Source organism: Macrosteles quadrilineatus, unplaced genomic scaffold (assembly GCF_028750875.1).
Source record: "Macrosteles quadrilineatus isolate MER2022 unplaced genomic scaffold, UCM_ALF_1.0 Scaffold_2__2_contigs__length_208266976, whole genome shotgun sequence".
Taxonomy (NCBI): domain Eukaryota; kingdom Metazoa; phylum Arthropoda; class Insecta; order Hemiptera; family Cicadellidae; genus Macrosteles; species Macrosteles quadrilineatus.
Genome location: NW_026542595.1, coordinates 162,715,632 through 162,735,146, shown reverse-complemented (window position 1 = coordinate 162,735,146; position 19,515 = coordinate 162,715,632). Strand labels below are relative to the sequence as shown.

The 19,515-nt window shown below is 34.5% G+C and overlaps 1 protein-coding gene across 1 annotated transcript in view; it reads right to left on the bottom strand.

Annotated features, from left to right (window-relative positions):
• LOC128985885 (cilia- and flagella-associated protein 70-like) overlaps positions 1–17,847 on the bottom strand; it is a 41,913-nt gene extending 24,066 nt beyond the window's left edge. Inside the window, exons 1-10 of the mRNA XM_054405849.1 lie at positions 17,595–17,847; positions 15,084–15,255; positions 14,021–14,266; positions 13,434–13,675; positions 9,415–9,530; positions 7,085–7,237; positions 6,119–6,267; positions 5,736–5,980; positions 4,389–4,516; positions 2,637–2,760 (exon numbers count right to left, since the gene is read on the bottom strand). Of these exons, the coding sequence (XP_054261824.1) occupies positions 2,637–2,760; positions 4,389–4,516; positions 5,736–5,980; positions 6,119–6,267; positions 7,085–7,237; positions 9,415–9,530; positions 13,434–13,675; positions 14,021–14,266; positions 15,084–15,255; positions 17,595–17,771 (1,752 nt within the window). The 5' untranslated portion in view covers positions 17,772–17,847. The remainder of the gene's footprint in view (positions 1–2,636; positions 2,761–4,388; positions 4,517–5,735; positions 5,981–6,118; positions 6,268–7,084; positions 7,238–9,414; positions 9,531–13,433; positions 13,676–14,020; positions 14,267–15,083; positions 15,256–17,594) is intronic.
• Between the last annotated feature and the right edge of the window lie 1,668 nt (positions 17,848–19,515).

Sequence of the window (19,515 nt, the reverse complement as noted above, 5' to 3'; positions counted from 1 at the left end):
ATTAGGTTCCTTTTATTTTATAGAATGTTCTTTAAGTTCCAAAGTTAGATCACCGTTGTGCATTTCACCATAATGCATTTATACAGTTATACATTGTCACTATAAAGTTCGTCAGGGGCTAAATACTTGATCCTTTTTCCTATGATGTTCCTCATAAGCCAAAATGAGCAAAACGCCATTCATTCAAAATGTAACTTACTTTACCGTACTTCCCCCAGCTATGTCATCATTAAAAGTTCTAGTTTTTGATTTCTAACTTGAACTTTACTTGAAAACGTAAGTATTCATTGAGCCAACATTATTTATACTGGGTATATGTATCTAAGTATGAATTGTCCGAGTCTTATGTTTTTCAATCCATTCTGTAAATCAAAATTCAATAAACCAAAAGCTTCAAACTCACTCTGCAGTTTGAAACAACATGTTATTTTACATTATTTGAGAATTGCTTTATTATTATAAGATTTTAGCCATACACCTACCGTAATTAGTAATTACGGAAGTAATTACTTAGTAACACTTATTTGCTTTTGAAATCTGCTTTTAATTAGGGTGATAGATAATAAATATGTTCCATTGTAAACATAAACTCTTTTTAATTAAATATAGAGTGTAAATGATACCAGTGTATTATTTTTATCGCAGAGGATACGCGTCCGGTAACCGGACGTGGATTAGGCGTCCGGCAGTTACTGTCATAACCAGGGCCGCGTTAAGGGTCAGTGGCGCCCTGGGCAAAAACCCAAAAGCAGCCCTTATATATATATATATATATATATATATAACTATAAAAGTTTTGACCAGAGCAGAGTTGGAAAGGGGGGTTGACTCATCAGTTCGCCGAAATTCACAGCAGGTGGCCATGGCCAGGTGGGCTGGGGGTTGGGGTGAGTGCAATAAACTTGTGACAGTACTGTAGTTGCTAATGCCTCTTGCCCTGCGCCAGTAGCTAGTAGTAATATGCACGACGCAGTATGATTTCATTACTGTTCAGTATACAGTACAGTGTGCAGTACATTGCTTTACACACGTATTGAACGAGACTCTACGAAGGGAGTATGTTTTTCCATGGTTCTACTATAGGTCTAGGCCTATGCATATATATTTTTATTAGCGTGTTTTTTTACCAGTTTTGTCTCGGGAGGGAGATTTCAATTCCGTATCAGTGGAAATACTGGTTAATACATTTAACTTACTTCAAAACTGCTTCTTGAGTTTTGTTTTCTTTTAGCCAACCGCTTGCGGCGCTCGGCTCCACTAGGTTTTTTATGCATTTTTCACTGTTTATTGGCCTACTTACTTGTATCAACACTTCTCTATTTATTTATTACTGGTTCACTAACTGCAGTGTGAGTGTCAACACTGACTAGTGACTGTCACAGTCTAGGTTGTGTTGTGACTGATTTGACGACTGCAGCAAGCACAACACGAACACAACCTACTGACTACTAAGGGAGGAGTACTAGTACTACTGTACTAATGTACTGGACTGGCGCAGCGCGGTAGTTGGTAGTAGTATTGACTTTATATCTCTACAGATAAAGTAGAGATATAAAGTCAATGGTAGTAGTTATAGTTGTGACTTGTGGGAATTGGGGTGGGACTGGGAGAAGAGGAGGGGCAAGCCAACCGTAGGCCTGTAGACTACAGCTGGCCTACGTGCTATTCCCGTAATTGGCTGACGTCACGTAAATTGCAAAAAAATCATCTGATGTATTGCCACATCAATATATATTTGTTTTGATTTGATTGTTATCGTTTTGATAATTTTTCTCAATGGTAAAATGGTGGTTGCAATCTGAGTGACGTCAGCATATGACGGGAATAGCACACCTATGTATTTTCCTTCCACCATGCAGGCCTCTCTGGCTCTGATAGTATAGTGAGTGCGCCCGGTTCACACTGCTGCCCGCCTTTCCCTGACTACAGGAGGTATAACCTGAAGTTCAAGTATTTTAAATTTTGTTGTATTTATTTACTTTTGCAATAAGGCAAAATCACTTAACAACAAGTTGAAATCACCCATTTGATTTTTGAAATCCCGGCTGATAAAACCCTATTTTTCCTAGTGCGGGCGGTAGTCCAGGGCGCCCCTCGGGCGCCCCCAACCACCGGCGCCCCTGGGCATATGCCCAGTCTGCCCGTTTATAAAAGTGGGCCTGGTCATAACCTAACCTAACCAACCAAACTTGCTGATAGTGAAAAAAATCAAATGAAGGTTCAATTCTCTTCATAACATAAAATTATAAATGCCCAAAATTCTAACAAAAGATGTACAGTTAAGAAGAAATTACATTCAAAGCTAAATCTGTGACAAAAAGTTAAAGTTAAAGATGGGTTTCGAACCGGGGACCTCTCGCATATCAGTCAAGCACTCTATCCACTACACCACGAACACTGATGGCTGAACATCGTATCATTGTGGTAATGGCGTTCCGGGACCCCCTACCGGACGCCTAATCCACGTCTGGTTACCGGACGCCTAATCCATGTCTGGTTACCGGACGCGTATCCTCTGTGTATTTTTATTGCAATTGCAGCACAATAATTTGACCAATGAAAGCCTCAATCCACCATTCCTATACACAACACAATAGACAATAAGCATAGTGCAAGATAAGCTACACAATACTCACCTGATACTCTTCATGAATATTGTGTATAAGATTTCTTATACATTCCTCATACATTTGTGGGTAATTTATGGTCTCTAATTGATTGGTTGTTAGCCAGTCTCTTTCTGGAATTATTTTATGAATGCTGAAATAAAAAATTATGTAAATAATACTTGAAATAGTATATTATGTATACTAGTCCTGAAAATAGGTGTTTGGATGAGTGGTAGGATTACCATATGAGTCAGATAAACACATTTTTGGACGAGTGACGTACGATATTTTACGCCATATTACTAAATCCGTACAAATCATTATTACCACTGACTTAAGGACTAACAATCACTAGTCATAACCTCTAAGAGAGGTTATGTTTTTTGTTAAAAACTAACCACTCTCACTCATTGCCAAATACAGTTTATAATCAACAGGTTGGTGTCCGGTAAAACTCATTACAGTACAGTGTAGTACGTAATGAAACCCCATTTGATTAAGCTGACAGCGAACAGCAGTTTTCAGGACTAAATCCTACCTTGGGAAGTTCGTCAAAACAGTGTAGTGTGGCGTAAACAAAATTATAAGTAAAGATTTTGATATAAGATCATACAAATTTAATCAGACTAAGAAATTCAAAATCATTAAGTTGTATTATATCTTGTGGATTATTTGTCAATAGATATTTTTCTGAAGATACTTAATACAGTAAATAATCCTAAAATTTTTGATTAGTCTTAATTTTGACTGGACAGTTTGATTTTTAGTTTCCCTCTTCTGTAAATTACATTGGACCCATGTCAACAACACTCTGGAGATTAATGAGTTGGATGAGTTTTGGAAATTTACATTTTTAAGTAGGTAACAGATGTTAGTTTTAGTAAGTAACAAAATAATTGTGCATGGTAGTCTATTTTTACTAGTAAACTATGCACTACCTTTGACTATTAACACTAACCAATTCTGTGACTGGCTCACACGGTCACAACTACGTTCTTTTTTAATAAAAATATATGTCTACTTCAGTACCTATCCAATAGTCAATGATACTATCTTTGAATGTACATATAATACTGCCAAGTACATACCGGTTTTTCATTCTCATGTTAAAGCAACTAGGTTTAAAATACTATACAAACAATCTTCCTCAAATGAGCCAAAAATATATCTGCTGTAAAATACATTTAATTTTTATTTGTTGCCAACCTTTCATTTATCATAAATTGATAAAAACTAAATGAGGAAATAAAACTGAAGTATTCTCTGTAGAGAACTATAGTACTTTATGAGATTCCCATTTAAACGTAACTGTTTTTAAATGATTTTAACTGTGTTTGAATGTTTTTAACTGTGTTTAAATGTTTTTATGGGGGATAATCTTGCTATACCTGTCAGCGAACACAGAATATACAATAACAATAGAAACAAGGAATGTAAGGTGTTGCAAATGTTATTCTGTGTTCACTGTACCTGGTCCATATGCATGGAATGCACCCTTAAATGTCTCATGCCAACAGTCTTTTAATTTCTTTTAGTGTTAATCATTTAACATTGTTTCATCTTTATTACCGAATGAAACTTACATATTACTGGAGACTTTCTGAAAAATATATAACTTAAACTGCAGGCATTAATTTATTTCTTACTGTGCTAGTATTTTGAATGCACAAAAAAAAAACTACACTATAAAATAAATTATACCGCAAATAAATACCGTAAATTATACTGTATTTTATAAAATATACATGTACTTTTTAAATTATTTTATTGATTGCATACCTCTCCAATATTTGTTCCTCTTTCCGTTTTTCTACCAAAGGTTTGAGTAGCTCTACTTCGGCCACTATAAATATTGGGTTTCCTTCCTCATTGAAAACTGGCGCAGATTCTTTTGGAGAAACGGCTTCCTGAAAACATTTGTTGTTCAAACTTAATACACAAATTATATGAAGTGTACACATTATATTATAGTACAAAGCAGTATTAAATGACATGAGGATTGTATAAGACATATTTAAAATAGATCTAATATGTTTATTCTGTTCTGTGATCTGTTATTATTATTTATACCGTACATTTTAACCCTTAAATTTTAGATAGTGTGTATATGGTATAAACAAGTAAATGAGTTAATACAAAATTGTGTACACATTTTGTATTAAATTATAGGTCTTACTCCTTATCAGTCTTTTGTGAATTACCACAAAATCTACCCTGAGTATAGAATTTAATTGACTTTAGAAGTGTTCATGTTGTTTTGAAATCAGCTGATGACAAGTTATATAAATTTACTATCGATTCTTCAACAAAATAACAAATGAGAGGAATGTTTGTTGTCTACTATGTTTCTTCTTCTTCTTTAACTTAAATATTAAAACGGGGCAGTAAACAAAATGTATTACATACTTAGTCAATTGCAAGCAACAGGCAGTGGCGTACCGAGGGGGGTGGCGGTTCGCCCCAGGCCCCACACGATCATAAGCCCCCAAATGCAAATGCGGAAGTTGTTCAGGATTTCGCTATGATCATAATAGAGGGTAATGTACTCGCAATGGCGCAAGATGTTCATGATTTCACCTGTTGATGTAGAATCCGTTCTTGATTCCTTTAGGATCGAGGAAGAAGCCAACGATTTTACCTTCACCATGACCGTAGAGGACTCAGCGACGAATTTGTTGTGACCAAGGCGGATATTGATGCTTTTTATTTAGTTTTGTGTTCAAAATTTTGCCGCGATAATATTGTCCCAGCGTTTGCGCGAGAGGGGATGTTAGATGTTAACAATTTACGTTTTATGGGCAGGAGACGTATAATAAATCCCCGAGACAGCAAAAGATCTTCACTATTACACTGTACATAGGAGATGTAAACGATTGCTCTGCGATCTTGGAAGATAACCACTATTACTTTAAGTTTGAATGGTTTTAATACTTCCAAAGGAAAATTATTTCTACTGCTATTGGATTTAAGTGTGACTGATTAACCCTCCCCCATACACACACCTATCCTGTATGAAATACCTTCTCTTCTAAATTAATACTACTAAATGTTTACACAGTAGGTCTGTATTGTAAATAACCAAATAAGTATATATTGTGTCATACAATACAAAACATGGTTACTTACAATTTCAGCCGCCTCTTCTATTTCATCTATTTTCTTTTTCCCTTCCTTTGATTTCACGCTACCCTTCTTAGATTTTGCACTTCCTGTTTTTCCGTCTTTTTTTGATGATGTATTTTTTGGTTTCACAGCCTGAACATTGGAAGTATTTTTTAATTGGTCAAATAAACTATGAGAGGATCCAAATATTTTCTTCATTGTTTCTTCAGTGTAAGTGAAAAGCTGAGTGGCGACTTTTACTGACTTTTCTACATTAACAAACAAAACAATTGAAATTAATTGATCACTGAAATATATTGGTTTTCACTGAAATATATTATTTCATGAGAAATACTATAGAGTTGACTTATGGTTTTATAACAAAACATTAACTGATAATACATTACCTCCTGGGTAAATAAGTTTTGACAGATCCAAAAGTGCAACGTAGTGATCATTTTGTTCGACCAGTAGTTTTTCAGTATTACTTTTTTCACCAGTCAGCTGTTCAATTTTTGAGCTTGGGATGATTAGTTCTACTGGCCAGTAGCCATACCTACAACATTAAATATTTAAGCTGATAAAATAAATAAATTACCTTTTTATAAGAAACAAACACTCATAGTTAAGTTTTTCAAAATCAGAGACTACTACACCCAACAAATTGACATACATCCTAACTAATTAAATATACAAATATCTAAAAAGTATATGATGCTAAATACAAATAACATAAAAATGTACCAATGGTTTGGGAGTTGAATAATTTTGGGATACTTTTGGAACGGGAATCTTGTGATGATAAAATTAATAATAATAATTCATTTTTATTGTAGTAGACAAAAATATATTACATTACAAATGTGATAATATTCCCATTACTAAAGACATTTCGTAGGAAGTTTCCGCAATATGAAATTCACAATATCGCTGCTATCGCATGTCACATGTTATATAATGTTAGGCATAATGTTATAGTGCTGTGAAAAAATATTTGTAATAAAACTAATACGACTTATATTTTGAGGATCAGTATTGAATCCATATGAAATATTGAGAATCACCAACACTCTCCATACTCTCGGGTTTCAAAGGGGAAATCTAGGATCATAATCGGCACAATTCTATTGGAAACTGCTAAGCGGTTTTCATGTTAACAGCTCTACATTTTAGTTTTTGTGAATTTGTGAATTTTTCATGTAAATTTAGATTGTGTTTAACCGTTAATTTATACAACAGAAGGCAAAAATACTTAAATAATATCCCAGCTTGTAAATAAAAACTATATGATGAAGATAGGGTATTTCTCAGTTCATAAATTACATTGTGTCATGAGTACTTGTGGTGTAAGTATGATTTTAAAATATGCTTACTTTACAATTTTGTCCATACAAATTTTTTCCAAGTCAGTAGTAATAAAGCTTCTGTGAATTTGATTCCACTGGAATCTTGGCTTTGTTATTAAAGAGCTATAGTTAATGGTGTAATCCGTTGTAATGGATAAATCATAAATATCCTCACTAACTCTGAAACAAAATATAAAACCACATACAAATTTAATGAAAATAGTGTGTAAAAATGAAGGCTTAGTTAGAATGCCTGCTGACAGAAAGTGGTGTTTCACATGTATATACATATTTCAGCGGTTTATGTATTCTATTTTTTTTACTTATTATTATTTTGTTATAGTTGCAGAATTGGCAAAATAACACAAAATAAAGAGTAAACATTGAAACACATTTGCAAGTCAGAAGTTTACCTCAAAATTACTTTAATCTCATGTTTAAGGATGAGAAATCTGTTAAGTAGTACCATATAGAACATGTGTTAATCAAGTTTCAAGACTGGTCTAAAAAAGAAACGTATTGAAAATTTATGTATAGTGAACTAAAAATCTTCAAAATAATTTCCTACTTTGTTGATAAAACACTACCAGCGAGTTTTACACTGCTTCCTGGAACTCATTAATTTGGAACTAGCTGTACCCGCGGGCTTTGCCCCGTTTAACTTCATAAGTATTAATAAAAAGCCTGTGGTTATGTTGGCTCTATTCATGAAAAAAATCTGCTCAATTGGTCAAGTCGTTGTCCTGTCCTAATGTGGTTTTATGTCAATGCTCGTTAATTTTCAAGATGAGCTCGTTCGCATGGCTCAATCACGTCCTGATTGAAGTTCGTTTGCTACGCTAACTCGCCTCCAGGTTGAAGTTCGTTCGCTACGCTGTTGTCATAAATGTAAAAAAATAATAGTGCTGCTGTTGGTAAACCTATTAACTCTTTAATGCTATTGAACATCACAGAATCAACTTGTTTAGTTGAACCAGCTTTTAGGATTCTTTAATTCCATTTAAATACTGTATAAGTACTCATAAGGTTAACATGGGAAACTCCAGAGCCACTGGGGCGGAGCCCGAAAGCCCGATCAAAATAAATTACTTAGTTTTCCTATTTAATGCCCAAAGGAATGGGTGTACCGAATTTCAGCCTCCTTGGTAAATGGGAAGTGGGAGAATTAGTGATGAGTAAGTGAGTGAGTGAGTCAGTGAGGGCTTTGCCTTTTATAGGTATAGATAATGTTCAGAATCTTCATCGAAGCTGTTTGAACTGCTGCAGCGGTGCCAAACCGCTTTGCTGGGGGCGAGATTCGGGCTGTGTATCTGAAGGTGGCTGCGGAAGCGTTGCCACTTACATTGTTTAGGGCCAAAATCTGGGTAACTGCGCAACTGCTGCTTGCCACTGCTTCTGATCGTACGTGAACACATTCGGGACAATTTTGGCACAGACCTTCCTCAACATAAAATCTCCAGAAACCATTTGAAACACTAAAGTACCATAGTTAAAATTTGTTCCATCCCATAAGTCTAATGCTCAAGCGTCAGTCACTGTTTAAAACTTCTGCACTTTGGCTAGATTTTCTTGGTTCCTGATGTACAGTCCATAGTTCAAATTCATTCTATCTGCGTTGAGTCTAATGCTCAAGCGTCACTCGCTGTTCAAAACTTCTGCACTTTGGCCAGATTTTCTTGGTTCCAGATGTTGTCCTTACAGCATGATCATCGTCTTTGAGGCCATCCTTAGACCGCTTGTGTCACATGAAAACCATGGCTCGTGACATTGTGTCATATTTTAGGCTTATTGAAGCAACATAAGAGCTTCCCCACAGTTGTTGATACAGAATCTGTTGGAATAGCGCTGCTTCAAAAGCTGAATTTTTACTCTCACTGTGCTTCGACAAGATAAAATACACACCCTAAATATGATTGCTGTGATGCTTTCACTCTAGCGTCTCGCCGGCAACAAGAGAAGGTTCAGTTGCTTACCTGAAATCCTCCTTCTCCCAGCCAGGTCCACATGATTGATTGGAAGCGCTCTGCTATGGAAAATAATCAGTCTTAAAATTTAATTAACACACCCTGTATGTTAAATATATTGTTTAATGTATACCCAAAGTATTAAGAATTCAATGTGTTGATTGTTGTGACAACCGATATTGGATGCAGCTTGTTTTTGATGGCACAAAGACTTTTCCTAATAGTTTTCAGCATACCAAATGCCTCATAGTGGTCAGGTAGTGTATTGTAATTTCACTTGTATGTATTGTAGTTAGGAATTATGTCAAATGTTGGACCGTTTTGTTGGTGGGAGAATCTTTGAACTTGCCCCTCTATTTGATAAAATTGAGCTAAACAATTTAAAACACATACTTGTATGAAGACAATGCCCCTTGACCTGGTAGATTAGTCAGCCCATGCCACTTTTTTCTTTTGGAGATCCACACAGAATCATCCAAGATGGGACTTCCACTTTTAAACTTGATAACCTGCATAAAAATTAATGTTTTATTGACAAGAACAGTACTTATAGTCCATTACTTTGAGAAAACTTATGTGTATCTAATAATTAACCATATTAATGACCAATCCGTAAAATTACTAGGCTAATGTTTGTGACTTATTTGCTATATAACATATATTCCATTCTAGTCTACTAAGGCAACGGTAGTTTTAGTAAATGATTTGAGTAAAACACATCAGCCATTATGTTGAATCAATGCTGATTCGATCACTAACTGTTGTAGTTACTACCTCAAGAGTGGAAGCTATGAAAACATATAAAATTTCTATCACATGGTTACTAGCAATGATCTGTTACTTATTGCATAGTAATGATGTGATTGAATTATATCAGTGACTATTGAAGACTGAAGAAATATCATATTCAATGAACATTTAGTACAGGTAAAACTCGCCTAAGAAAACATAAAAATTAGTCCATTCATGAAACTTGCAGGAAACGTAGTAATTACCATCAGGTATTGGAATCTGAAGAGTCCCTAGTGATTGTGGGGGTGGAAGTACCATTTTATGGGGTTTTAAGTTTATGGGGGTAGTGATTTTGAGAGAATTTTTATTTATGGGATCCAAGCAAGTGGGGTGTCGTTTTCTATGTTTCTTAGGATGCAGAATCAAAAAAGAACATAATAAAAGCAATACAACCTATAGTTTATTAGAAAAGACTAATTTATTAATGAAAAACTAAATATGACAAATTAATTAAGGTAAACTAACCCAGTTCATTAATATCAATCACCTATTACAAAATTGATCATGAGTCTGTGTCACATGTTTAAGTTGTGAGGAAAATTAACCAAGAAACTGGTAGTTACGCCTCTTTAACCACCACGTGTCATATTGTTCATCAGCTACTAATGCAAACCTTCCATGGAATCGTCAGGGTCTCTAACTCGGTCTTCTCCATCATCGTCTTGACACTGACAGCTTAGTAGTGGGGATTGGTAGCAGAAAAATATTTCAGTTCTGGAGGTGATCCTGCAACTTAGGGTGAAGATAACATATAAGACCAAGAATGTAAAACCGCCCAGACCCCAATTTTTAAGGACCTTGATAGCCCGTAATGACGTCATCAATATGGCACTCGTAAGAGGATGCTGGGTCGCTATGAATTGGTTATTATACCAAAAGGCCTTAACCGATTTTAATGAAATTTGACATACAAGTGCTTGAATACTATATCTAATCCCAGTTTGTCAATGGTTGAGTTTGATTAGGTCATTTCAAAATGGCGGCCGTTAATAATTAAAATAATTAAAAATTGTTTAATGTTTTGTTTTTTCAACTCTCTCCAGAAATCTGCAGCGATCTTTCATTTTCCTTGCAATCACAGGTTGTGATGCCATCTCTGCATTTCATCGAATAGGCAAAATACCCCCACCGCAGCAAACCTGCAGATTAAGTGAGTTTCCATTTGCCTGATTTGATTTTCAATTAAATCTATTTCAATAACATTAAGTTTAATTAGTACCTAGGTTTGCTGCTACGGAAAGGATAATAAAGTGTGTTTTTTCAAATTAAAATATTAATAGCTTAGGTCAAAATAAATAAATTTGTCAAGTTTTTTCAAAATATATCCATAAACGAGCAAACTACAACAGTTTACTTATTCTCCAAAAGAATAAAATGCGAATGATAAATTTTTGAATTTTCTAGGTAGGTAACCGTACAAAAACACTTCAATAAACAACATTATTTGTTTTTTAAGGTATTCAAAATCATCATGGTATCCAAAATGGTTAAGAAAGAAATTGGAAAATGTTATAGTGGGTTAAACATGACAAACCCCAATATTGACCCCATAAATCCCCCCAAAAACCCCGTTCCCATGGTCTGATCATGCTGGATTGCGAAACCGTTAGAATCAATCCAAAGATTTGTTGTAATTTTTATATGACATAACATTAAACTTTAACAGTGTTAATGACTGTAGACGTGTACTTTTTAAAGAACGTTAGCACGATAACTCAAGCAAAAATTACCCAATGTTGACGAAATTTGGTAAAAACGTGTAAACTTACGTTTACTCGAACAAGTTCGCGAACCAGCATGCTCGGACCATGAGAACGGGGTGTTCTGGGGGATTTATGGGGTAAAAATTGGGTTTCCTTATGTTTGCCCCTCTAAACATAAAATTTTCGAATTTCTCTCTAAACTATTTTGAGTACTATGATTAGTTATTTTGCTAGTTTATGGTTATATTTTGATAAAACTTGGCCAATTTATTTAACCTATTCATATTTTAATTAAAAAAACACACTTTATTACCCTCCCCCTAGCAGCAAACCTAGTTAACACTAAACTTAATGTTATTGAAATAGATTTAATTGAAAATCAAATCAGGCAAATGGAAACTCACTTAATCTGCAGGTTTGCTGCGGTGGGGGTATTTTGCCTAATCCATGAAATGCAGAGATGGCATCACAACCTGTGATTGCAAGGAAAATGAAAGATCGCTGCAGATTTTTGGAGAGAGTTGAAAAAACAAAACATTAAACATGTTTTAATAATTTTAATTATTAACGGCCGCCATTTTGAAACAACCAAATCAACCTCGGCCATTGACAAACTGGGATTAGATATCGTATTCAAGCACTTGTATGCCAAATTTAATTAAAATCGGTTCAGGCATTTTGGTATAATACTTTCTTTCAATACTTTCTTATGAAATGGCGACCATACAATGTAGGTATTTTAAGCCAAGTATGAATGGAGATGAGTGTAGGATGAGTGGCGCGATCTTGTAGTCTTGTTAGTGACTAAGGCCGACATTCTTTAGAGACAGCTGTTAATTAATAGCCCAAACAGCTAATGGCAACTAAGGGACCTACAGTTTATAGTGGAATCTGAACCACATTTTTTCCTTGGTATATACAAATTGGTCTAATTATCAGGATAGTACTGCGGATAGTCGTAATACTCACTAGTGTGGACGTTAATCCACACCAGGGAGTATCCCATCCACAGTGCATACCTATAAATATCCACAATCCGTGACCTCCTAGTAGCTGGATTACAGGACGACGCCAATAACCAATTCATAGCGACCCAGCATCCTCTTACGAGTGCCATATTGATTACGACATTACGGGCTATCAAGGTCCTTAAAAATTGGGGTCTGGGCGGTTTTACATTCTTGGTCTTATATATTATCTTCACCCTTAGTTGCAGGATCACCGCCAGAACTGAAATATTTTTCTGCTACCAATCCCCACTACTAAGCTGTCAGTGTCAAGACGATGATGGAGAAGAACGAGTTAGAGACCCTGACGATTCCATGGAAGGTTTGCATTAGTAGCTGATGAACAATATGACACGTGGTGGTTAAAGAGGCGTAACTACCAGTTTCTTGGTTAATTTTCCTCTCAACTTAAACATGTGACACAGACTCATGATCAATTTTGTAATAGGTGATTGATATTAATTAACTAGATTATTTTACCTTAATTAATTTGTCATTTTTAGTTTTTCATTAATAAATTAGTTTTTTTCTAATAAACTATAGGTTGTATTGTTTTTATTATGTTCTTTTTCGATTCTGCATCATAAGAAACATAGAAAACGACACCCCACTTGCTTGGATCCCATAAATAAAAATTCTCTCAAAATCACTACCCCCATAAACTTAAAACCCCATAAAATGGTACTTCCACCCCCACAGTCACTAGGGACTCTTCATATTCCAATACCTAATGGTAATTACTACGTTTCCTGCAAGTTTCATGAATGGACTAATTTTTATGTTTTCTACTGTTTTTTTAGTATAATTTTACCTGTACTAATTATCAACTTGAAAGACAAATAGGTTTAAGAATAATGTTACAGTTACTCCTGTGTATGTTACCAATATGATTTAAAATCTACACACAAACCTGATTATTGGGCAACATAGTAGCGACTTCAACTTCTTTAGTATTATCAAGATTGATATTGTGTAAGGACTCCAAAGTGAACAAAAATATATTTGAAACTTGTTCTGAGATATCACCAATATTTCCTTTTACCGAAACTGACACTTTCATTTTTGGCAGATTATCCCAAGCTATAATATTGCTTCCTTTTTGCTCTGTTGTTGGATTTAGCAAAAGATCTTCTTCAACTTCATCTCTTTGTCCTGAAAAAGCTTCCATTAACTTTTACCACAAAAAATATTGTTGAACCCTTACCAAAATAATGCTGGTATGATATTCAACAATTAATTTTCTATACTTTTACAAGTTTTGCTGCATTTGACAGTGCATAGTTTTTTAATAATGAAAACCCTATTTGGAGAGGGTTTAAAAAAATATTAACAGCATCTTATTCAATTATTCTTGTTCATTTTAAAATTTGTTTCAAGGCATAGTGTGGAATGCAGAGTTTTATCAAATAGCTCAAAGGAATAAAATAAATAGAGTGAGTATTTGTGTATCAATGGAAAACTATTTATTGTTGTTTTATAAAAGAGAAAACGGTTTACCTATCAAAAGTGGTAAGATATCTAAATTACAAATTCCTAGAACAGCGAGTTCTTCAGTATTTGGTAGGACCTTTTTGGATTTGACTGATTTGCTTGTCTTTTTGCTACTATTTGTAACACTAGGATCTTTAACAGATTTCTCCTTCTCACTTGGGCTTTTAGAGCCTTTTCCTTTTTCCCCTTTCCTTTTTTTAAATTCAGATGAGTCTTCTTCCGGGGAACAAACCCTTTCACACAAAACTGTAACTGAAATACTTGGTTGTTAATTAATTAGACTAGAACTACATTATTTTACATTTTATTTGATTTAATACAAATTAGAAGTATTGGTGTTGGCATGCTGTGCCTGACTGCTAAAGATATGCCAAGCCGTCCCACTTGAACCAAATTCAGCCAACATCTCTGGTACAACTACGATGGTTAAATGAGGTGCTGGAACTGTAACCTATTTAATGATATAGTACCTATTTATGCAGATATTTTTATCTTCCCGACGGAAAGAGAGATACCAAATCACCCTTCCTTCTGGCACAATTCGACCACTGTTGCTATTTATTTTATAAACCAGAGAGGTAAAATAAGTGGACAAAACCTTAAATTTTGAAGAAGATATTTTTAAATATAATAAATTAAAAAGATGATTTTTTTACTGGAGCCAAAGGCAAGAGAATCAAGTTTGAGATTATATTATACTACCCCTGAGCTGAAATGTAATTTGAGAGAAAGTTTATGGAATAATTTAAATATTTAAACATACTTTGAGGATTTACAGCTACAGTAGCCTATTGATAAAAATTTGTATATCAGACAACTAACCCATTATGTCTAATTCAAATCTTATCATTTTAATGCAAATGGATCCTAAAATGAAAAGGATAATATATTCTTTCAGCGATGTGCACTAGCATTAGTTTATTAAAAATTGAAATTATTGTTGTAATAAGTTCCTGTAAGGTAAAAAAAACCAATTTACCTATTTTATTATTTAATTTTTTAATCACTTTGATAAGCAGAGTTTGCAAACTCTACTTAATCTCAATACTAGACCTACATATATACTTACAAACTATTGGATCACTAATTAATTCATCCAGTAAATTTTCCATTTCTCCTGGTATTTCAAAAAAGGCTTCCCAGTCAATTTTCACTTCTTTATCTGGAACCAAAATTTCTTTAGATTCTCCAACTGGTTCCTCATTGTGCTTGACTTTTATGATTACTTTCTTCGGAGGCTCCTTAAAAAAGGATAAGTAATTTTACTCTTGCTGGATTAGCTCTGATTAATCCTGATGATCCCGTAACTAACTTTGAAAATTATCTTTGACGTTAACATCAGTATGAGGTTTTATAGAATAAAATGTATTTAACGAAATGCACTAGGCTATATGGCTTTCAGTAAATGGTTTGTCTTGCCTGTGAGCCTGTGAGAGACATTTGTTGTTTATAGTTTTAAGCACTCCCACAGGAAGTGAATACAAATGTGTAGCACGCTTGTCAACACGCTTTTATGAGCTGTGCCTGCAGTGAGGAAGCGAGGATGGGATTACCACCTGATGTTAGGTGTGGACTGTTCACACGACCCTTGCTTCATAATCTGTTTTGGATTTAGTTTACCTCAGAAAGCCATCAATGGCAACAAGTGTATCGTAGAGAGTTGTGCAGTTATAAGTTCAGTTTTTTGTCGACAAGTTGAGACAGTCATGTGAACCTATTAGAAAATAGAAAAAAAGAAAGGGTGATTTTGGGTAAGAAAAGTGGATCCATACGCACTTCAGTAAACAGATGTTTAATTTTAGGGTCCACATAGTTATTTTCAATTTTAGGACCGTAAAACGGGGTGACTTGAGCCCACTTTTGAACTTTGCTTGTTCATTAAAGTAAACCCATTAAGTATTTTTTTATAAATCTTTTACAGTAAACTTAGTCTTGGTCTATTCTACAAATGTGTGGAATAAGATTTTTTTAAAGTTAGTGTAACTATTTAAAAAAAAATTAAATATGGGTGGGCTCAAGTCACCTCGTTGGTCGGGGTGACTTGAACCCAGCTATTATATTTCAATGCTATTCTAATGCACTAGACCCACTGCACTGACCCATGAGGTGACTTGAACCCACATATATAGCTGACTATTTTGGTATTTTTTTAGATTAAAAATTCCTGTTTTTTAAAGGTTTAATGACGGTAAGTGTACAACAAAACACAAAGTTTTTGTCGAAACTGTAATAAATTTATAAAAAACTTACAGAAACATTTAAACAAATTTTACTTACCAAATATTGAAGATCTGAATATGATTAATCAGAAAAAGTCCACCAGCAATTTTTGAAAATATAAAAAAGTAATTTTTTCTGTAAATGAAATGTTGCCAATATCTCATTCTAGTTAATCCGAACCGATTCGTCACTCCGATATAGAAAACTTCACAATAGACATTTTGACAGTCATTAATAGACTAACTAAATGTAAAAATAACAAATTGTTTTTTATCTACACACTATTTATTTACACTAGTAAAATCACTTGTTCTACTTTATGTCTTTGTCCATTAACCGCCACTTTTCCACTTCTGGAACGGCAAAAGATCCTCTGTCGGTAATGGGTGTGGGGGCTGCTATTTTTCCTTTAACTTCTGCTTTGCTGTACCAGCACTCATCTACCTTTTCTGGCCATTTCCAATTATTAGACCACATAAAATAATGAAAGTGTCTTATTTCATTACTAAACAAACGTTACGGTACCACTTAAACACAGGTGGGCTCAAGTCACCCCAAAATCTGCCAAACTTGGTCATGATAAGGTAAACCCAGGTCATACTGACTTAAACCATTACATAATCAAACATGCTTCAACATGTTTGTGTTGTCAAGGAAATAATGAAATGGGGAAAAATAGTTTTATATTCATTTAAGTGCAAATACCCATTGTGCCGATAACCTTTTTTCAACGTAATGAAATTCAGATTCAGACGTGTTAACATTATTATTTTTTATAATTATTAAAATGGACAGTTAAAATAATTGGAATCGTTTGTGGTGAAAGCTAATTAGGTAACCTTCAAATTGATATATAAAACCTTTTGATAAGTCATTTAGGTTTTCTGAAACGAAAATTCAAAACTTTTTCTTGCGTTTTGGGCTCAAGTCACCCCACTGGGCTCAAGTCACCCCGTTTTACGGGACCTTAGTATAATAGCAGCTCTAATTAGTGAAAATATCTTCCTATATAAAAATATATCTACATATATAAATATTTAAAGGTAGTGCTTTTGGCCTCTCGAGACATCAAATTAAAAAAGTAAATTCGTCCAGCAGAGTCTAGATCTGTCTGTGTCGCCTACGGTAATAGCTTCTTCCCTATAGGGAAATTTGCTAAGTCACTTAATTTTATGTGTGAAAAAAAATCACTTCTTTCCCAATTCCCATTGCGTAGGACTCTATTTAAATATATTTAAGCTATGCTCAGGGCGAAATTAGTATTTAGGCCTACTGCTTGGGAACTTTCCCTTCCAATCAGAAATTACAGTTAGTCTTAGACAAAATGTGATAAAGATCAAGTTTCTAAAAGTATGCTTACCATGTTTTCCAAGCAGATGATTTTTATCTTGAACCCTCTTGAGTTATTTGTATTATCTGGGTCTTCATCACCCTGAGGTTCTTTAGGAATCATATTTGTTCCTTCAACCATTTGGGGTTCTTCAGGAATCATATTTGTTCCTTCAACCATTTGGGTTTCTTCAGGAATTGTATCCATTTTTACCCCAATACCAAATGGTTTACAAGTATTTATTTTAAATTCCTTTAAAGTAACACACCTTTAAATAAACCAATAGAGTTTATGCAAAAAAACAATAATAACGAAATAAAAAAATCAATAACAGTAATATGTTTTCATTTTTTTATTATTGTACTGAACGAATACTGAACTGTCCTGAAGTTGACAAGAAGCCATCATCATATGATTTTAACATATGGAAACAAACTAGAGAATATGATAAGTAGCCAATATGGATTTGTTACTTCTGGGGATACATATCTATCGCTGCTGGCTGTTAGGCCTTTAAGATAATATGCCATAAAATGTATAATTGCTGTCGTTTCACAGTGATAAGTTACTGACCATGACCACGTGTAATATACACTCTGTATTTAATAATGTAAAAGCATGATCAGAACTATAATCGTTGGCTTCACTCAGTGGCTCAAACGCATGTGACCTGTGACCTGTCAGCTTATCTCTTTTGTTTCTTGTTGCTAATCATTGCACTTAGTTCTTTTAGTCCAGTCAAATTAAACATAAAAAAGGGTCTTGCTTGCAAAAGGTCATGTAGTTCTAATTTTTTAGTATGTTGTTAGGACCTATACTACAAATAAGAAACCAAGTTTGCAGCTTCGAAAGACCTGTGCTACCGACCTGTGCTACCGGCGCAGTAGCCAAAAATACGTAAAATTCAGACACTTTTTCACTTTTTGCTAAATATCTTCTAAAGTATGCCTCTAACAGAAAATAATGCCTTAACCTGTCAAAACAGTATAAAATTTGCTAAAGTTTGAGACTATAACGACTCCAATACGTCCATTATCAATGGATATACAACACTTTAAAAACGATAGAAATTTTCAAAAAAATGAAAAAGTTTAGTCATGGTCTATTATTTTGTGTCATATTGTTAAAAGTACTCATCCAAAAAAAAATCTATATGGAATTAAATGAAATATAATTTAATTAGCTTTCATTTGAACCCCAGCAAGCACTTATAGACCCAATTGTTCATTCAAAAACAGCAGATAACATAGAACGTGAAAAACGGATGTTAGAACCAGTGTAAAAATTATTTATCAATATCACAGTTTTTTCTCCTGTTGCATGTAACCCAATCAGCTGTTAGTTGGTGACATTAATATAAACCAGCTGATCAGCTGGCCCCAGTGGACACATCTAGACCCAATGGTTCTTTCAAAAACGGCAGATAACATAGAATGTAAGAAGGGGATTTTGCAGAAATAAAAGTAAACTATTTAACGGATCTGGAGGTAGTGACAATTTATTAAATAAAAAGAATAATTATATTACATGAGACTGACAAAAACCCAAGTATATTAGAAAGTATTTAAAATTTTCTGACTTTCGCCGGCCTTGGTTCGGGAAAATGTTCAAATGCTTCGTTGCCGATGTTGGCCGGGTCAACCGATGCACACTCAATTCTAAGATCCTTATCCTCATCATCTGAAGCATCGAGTTCCAGTCTCGGAGTATTTGAGCAGGATTTTCCACCACAAGCTTGGCAAAGGACGGAACATTTCAGCCCTGCTTTACGGCAGCTGCATCTTCCGCTGCAAACCTTTTTGCACTTGCATGATATTTTGCGCAGGAGTATTTCGGGAGCAGGATCCATGGTAGACGTAACGGGGGTAAGTCCTTGATATTCGAGCTTCCATCCCCAATCAGTAGGATTTTTGTCAGCACCCAACCATTTTTGAACTTGGTGGTAGCACCT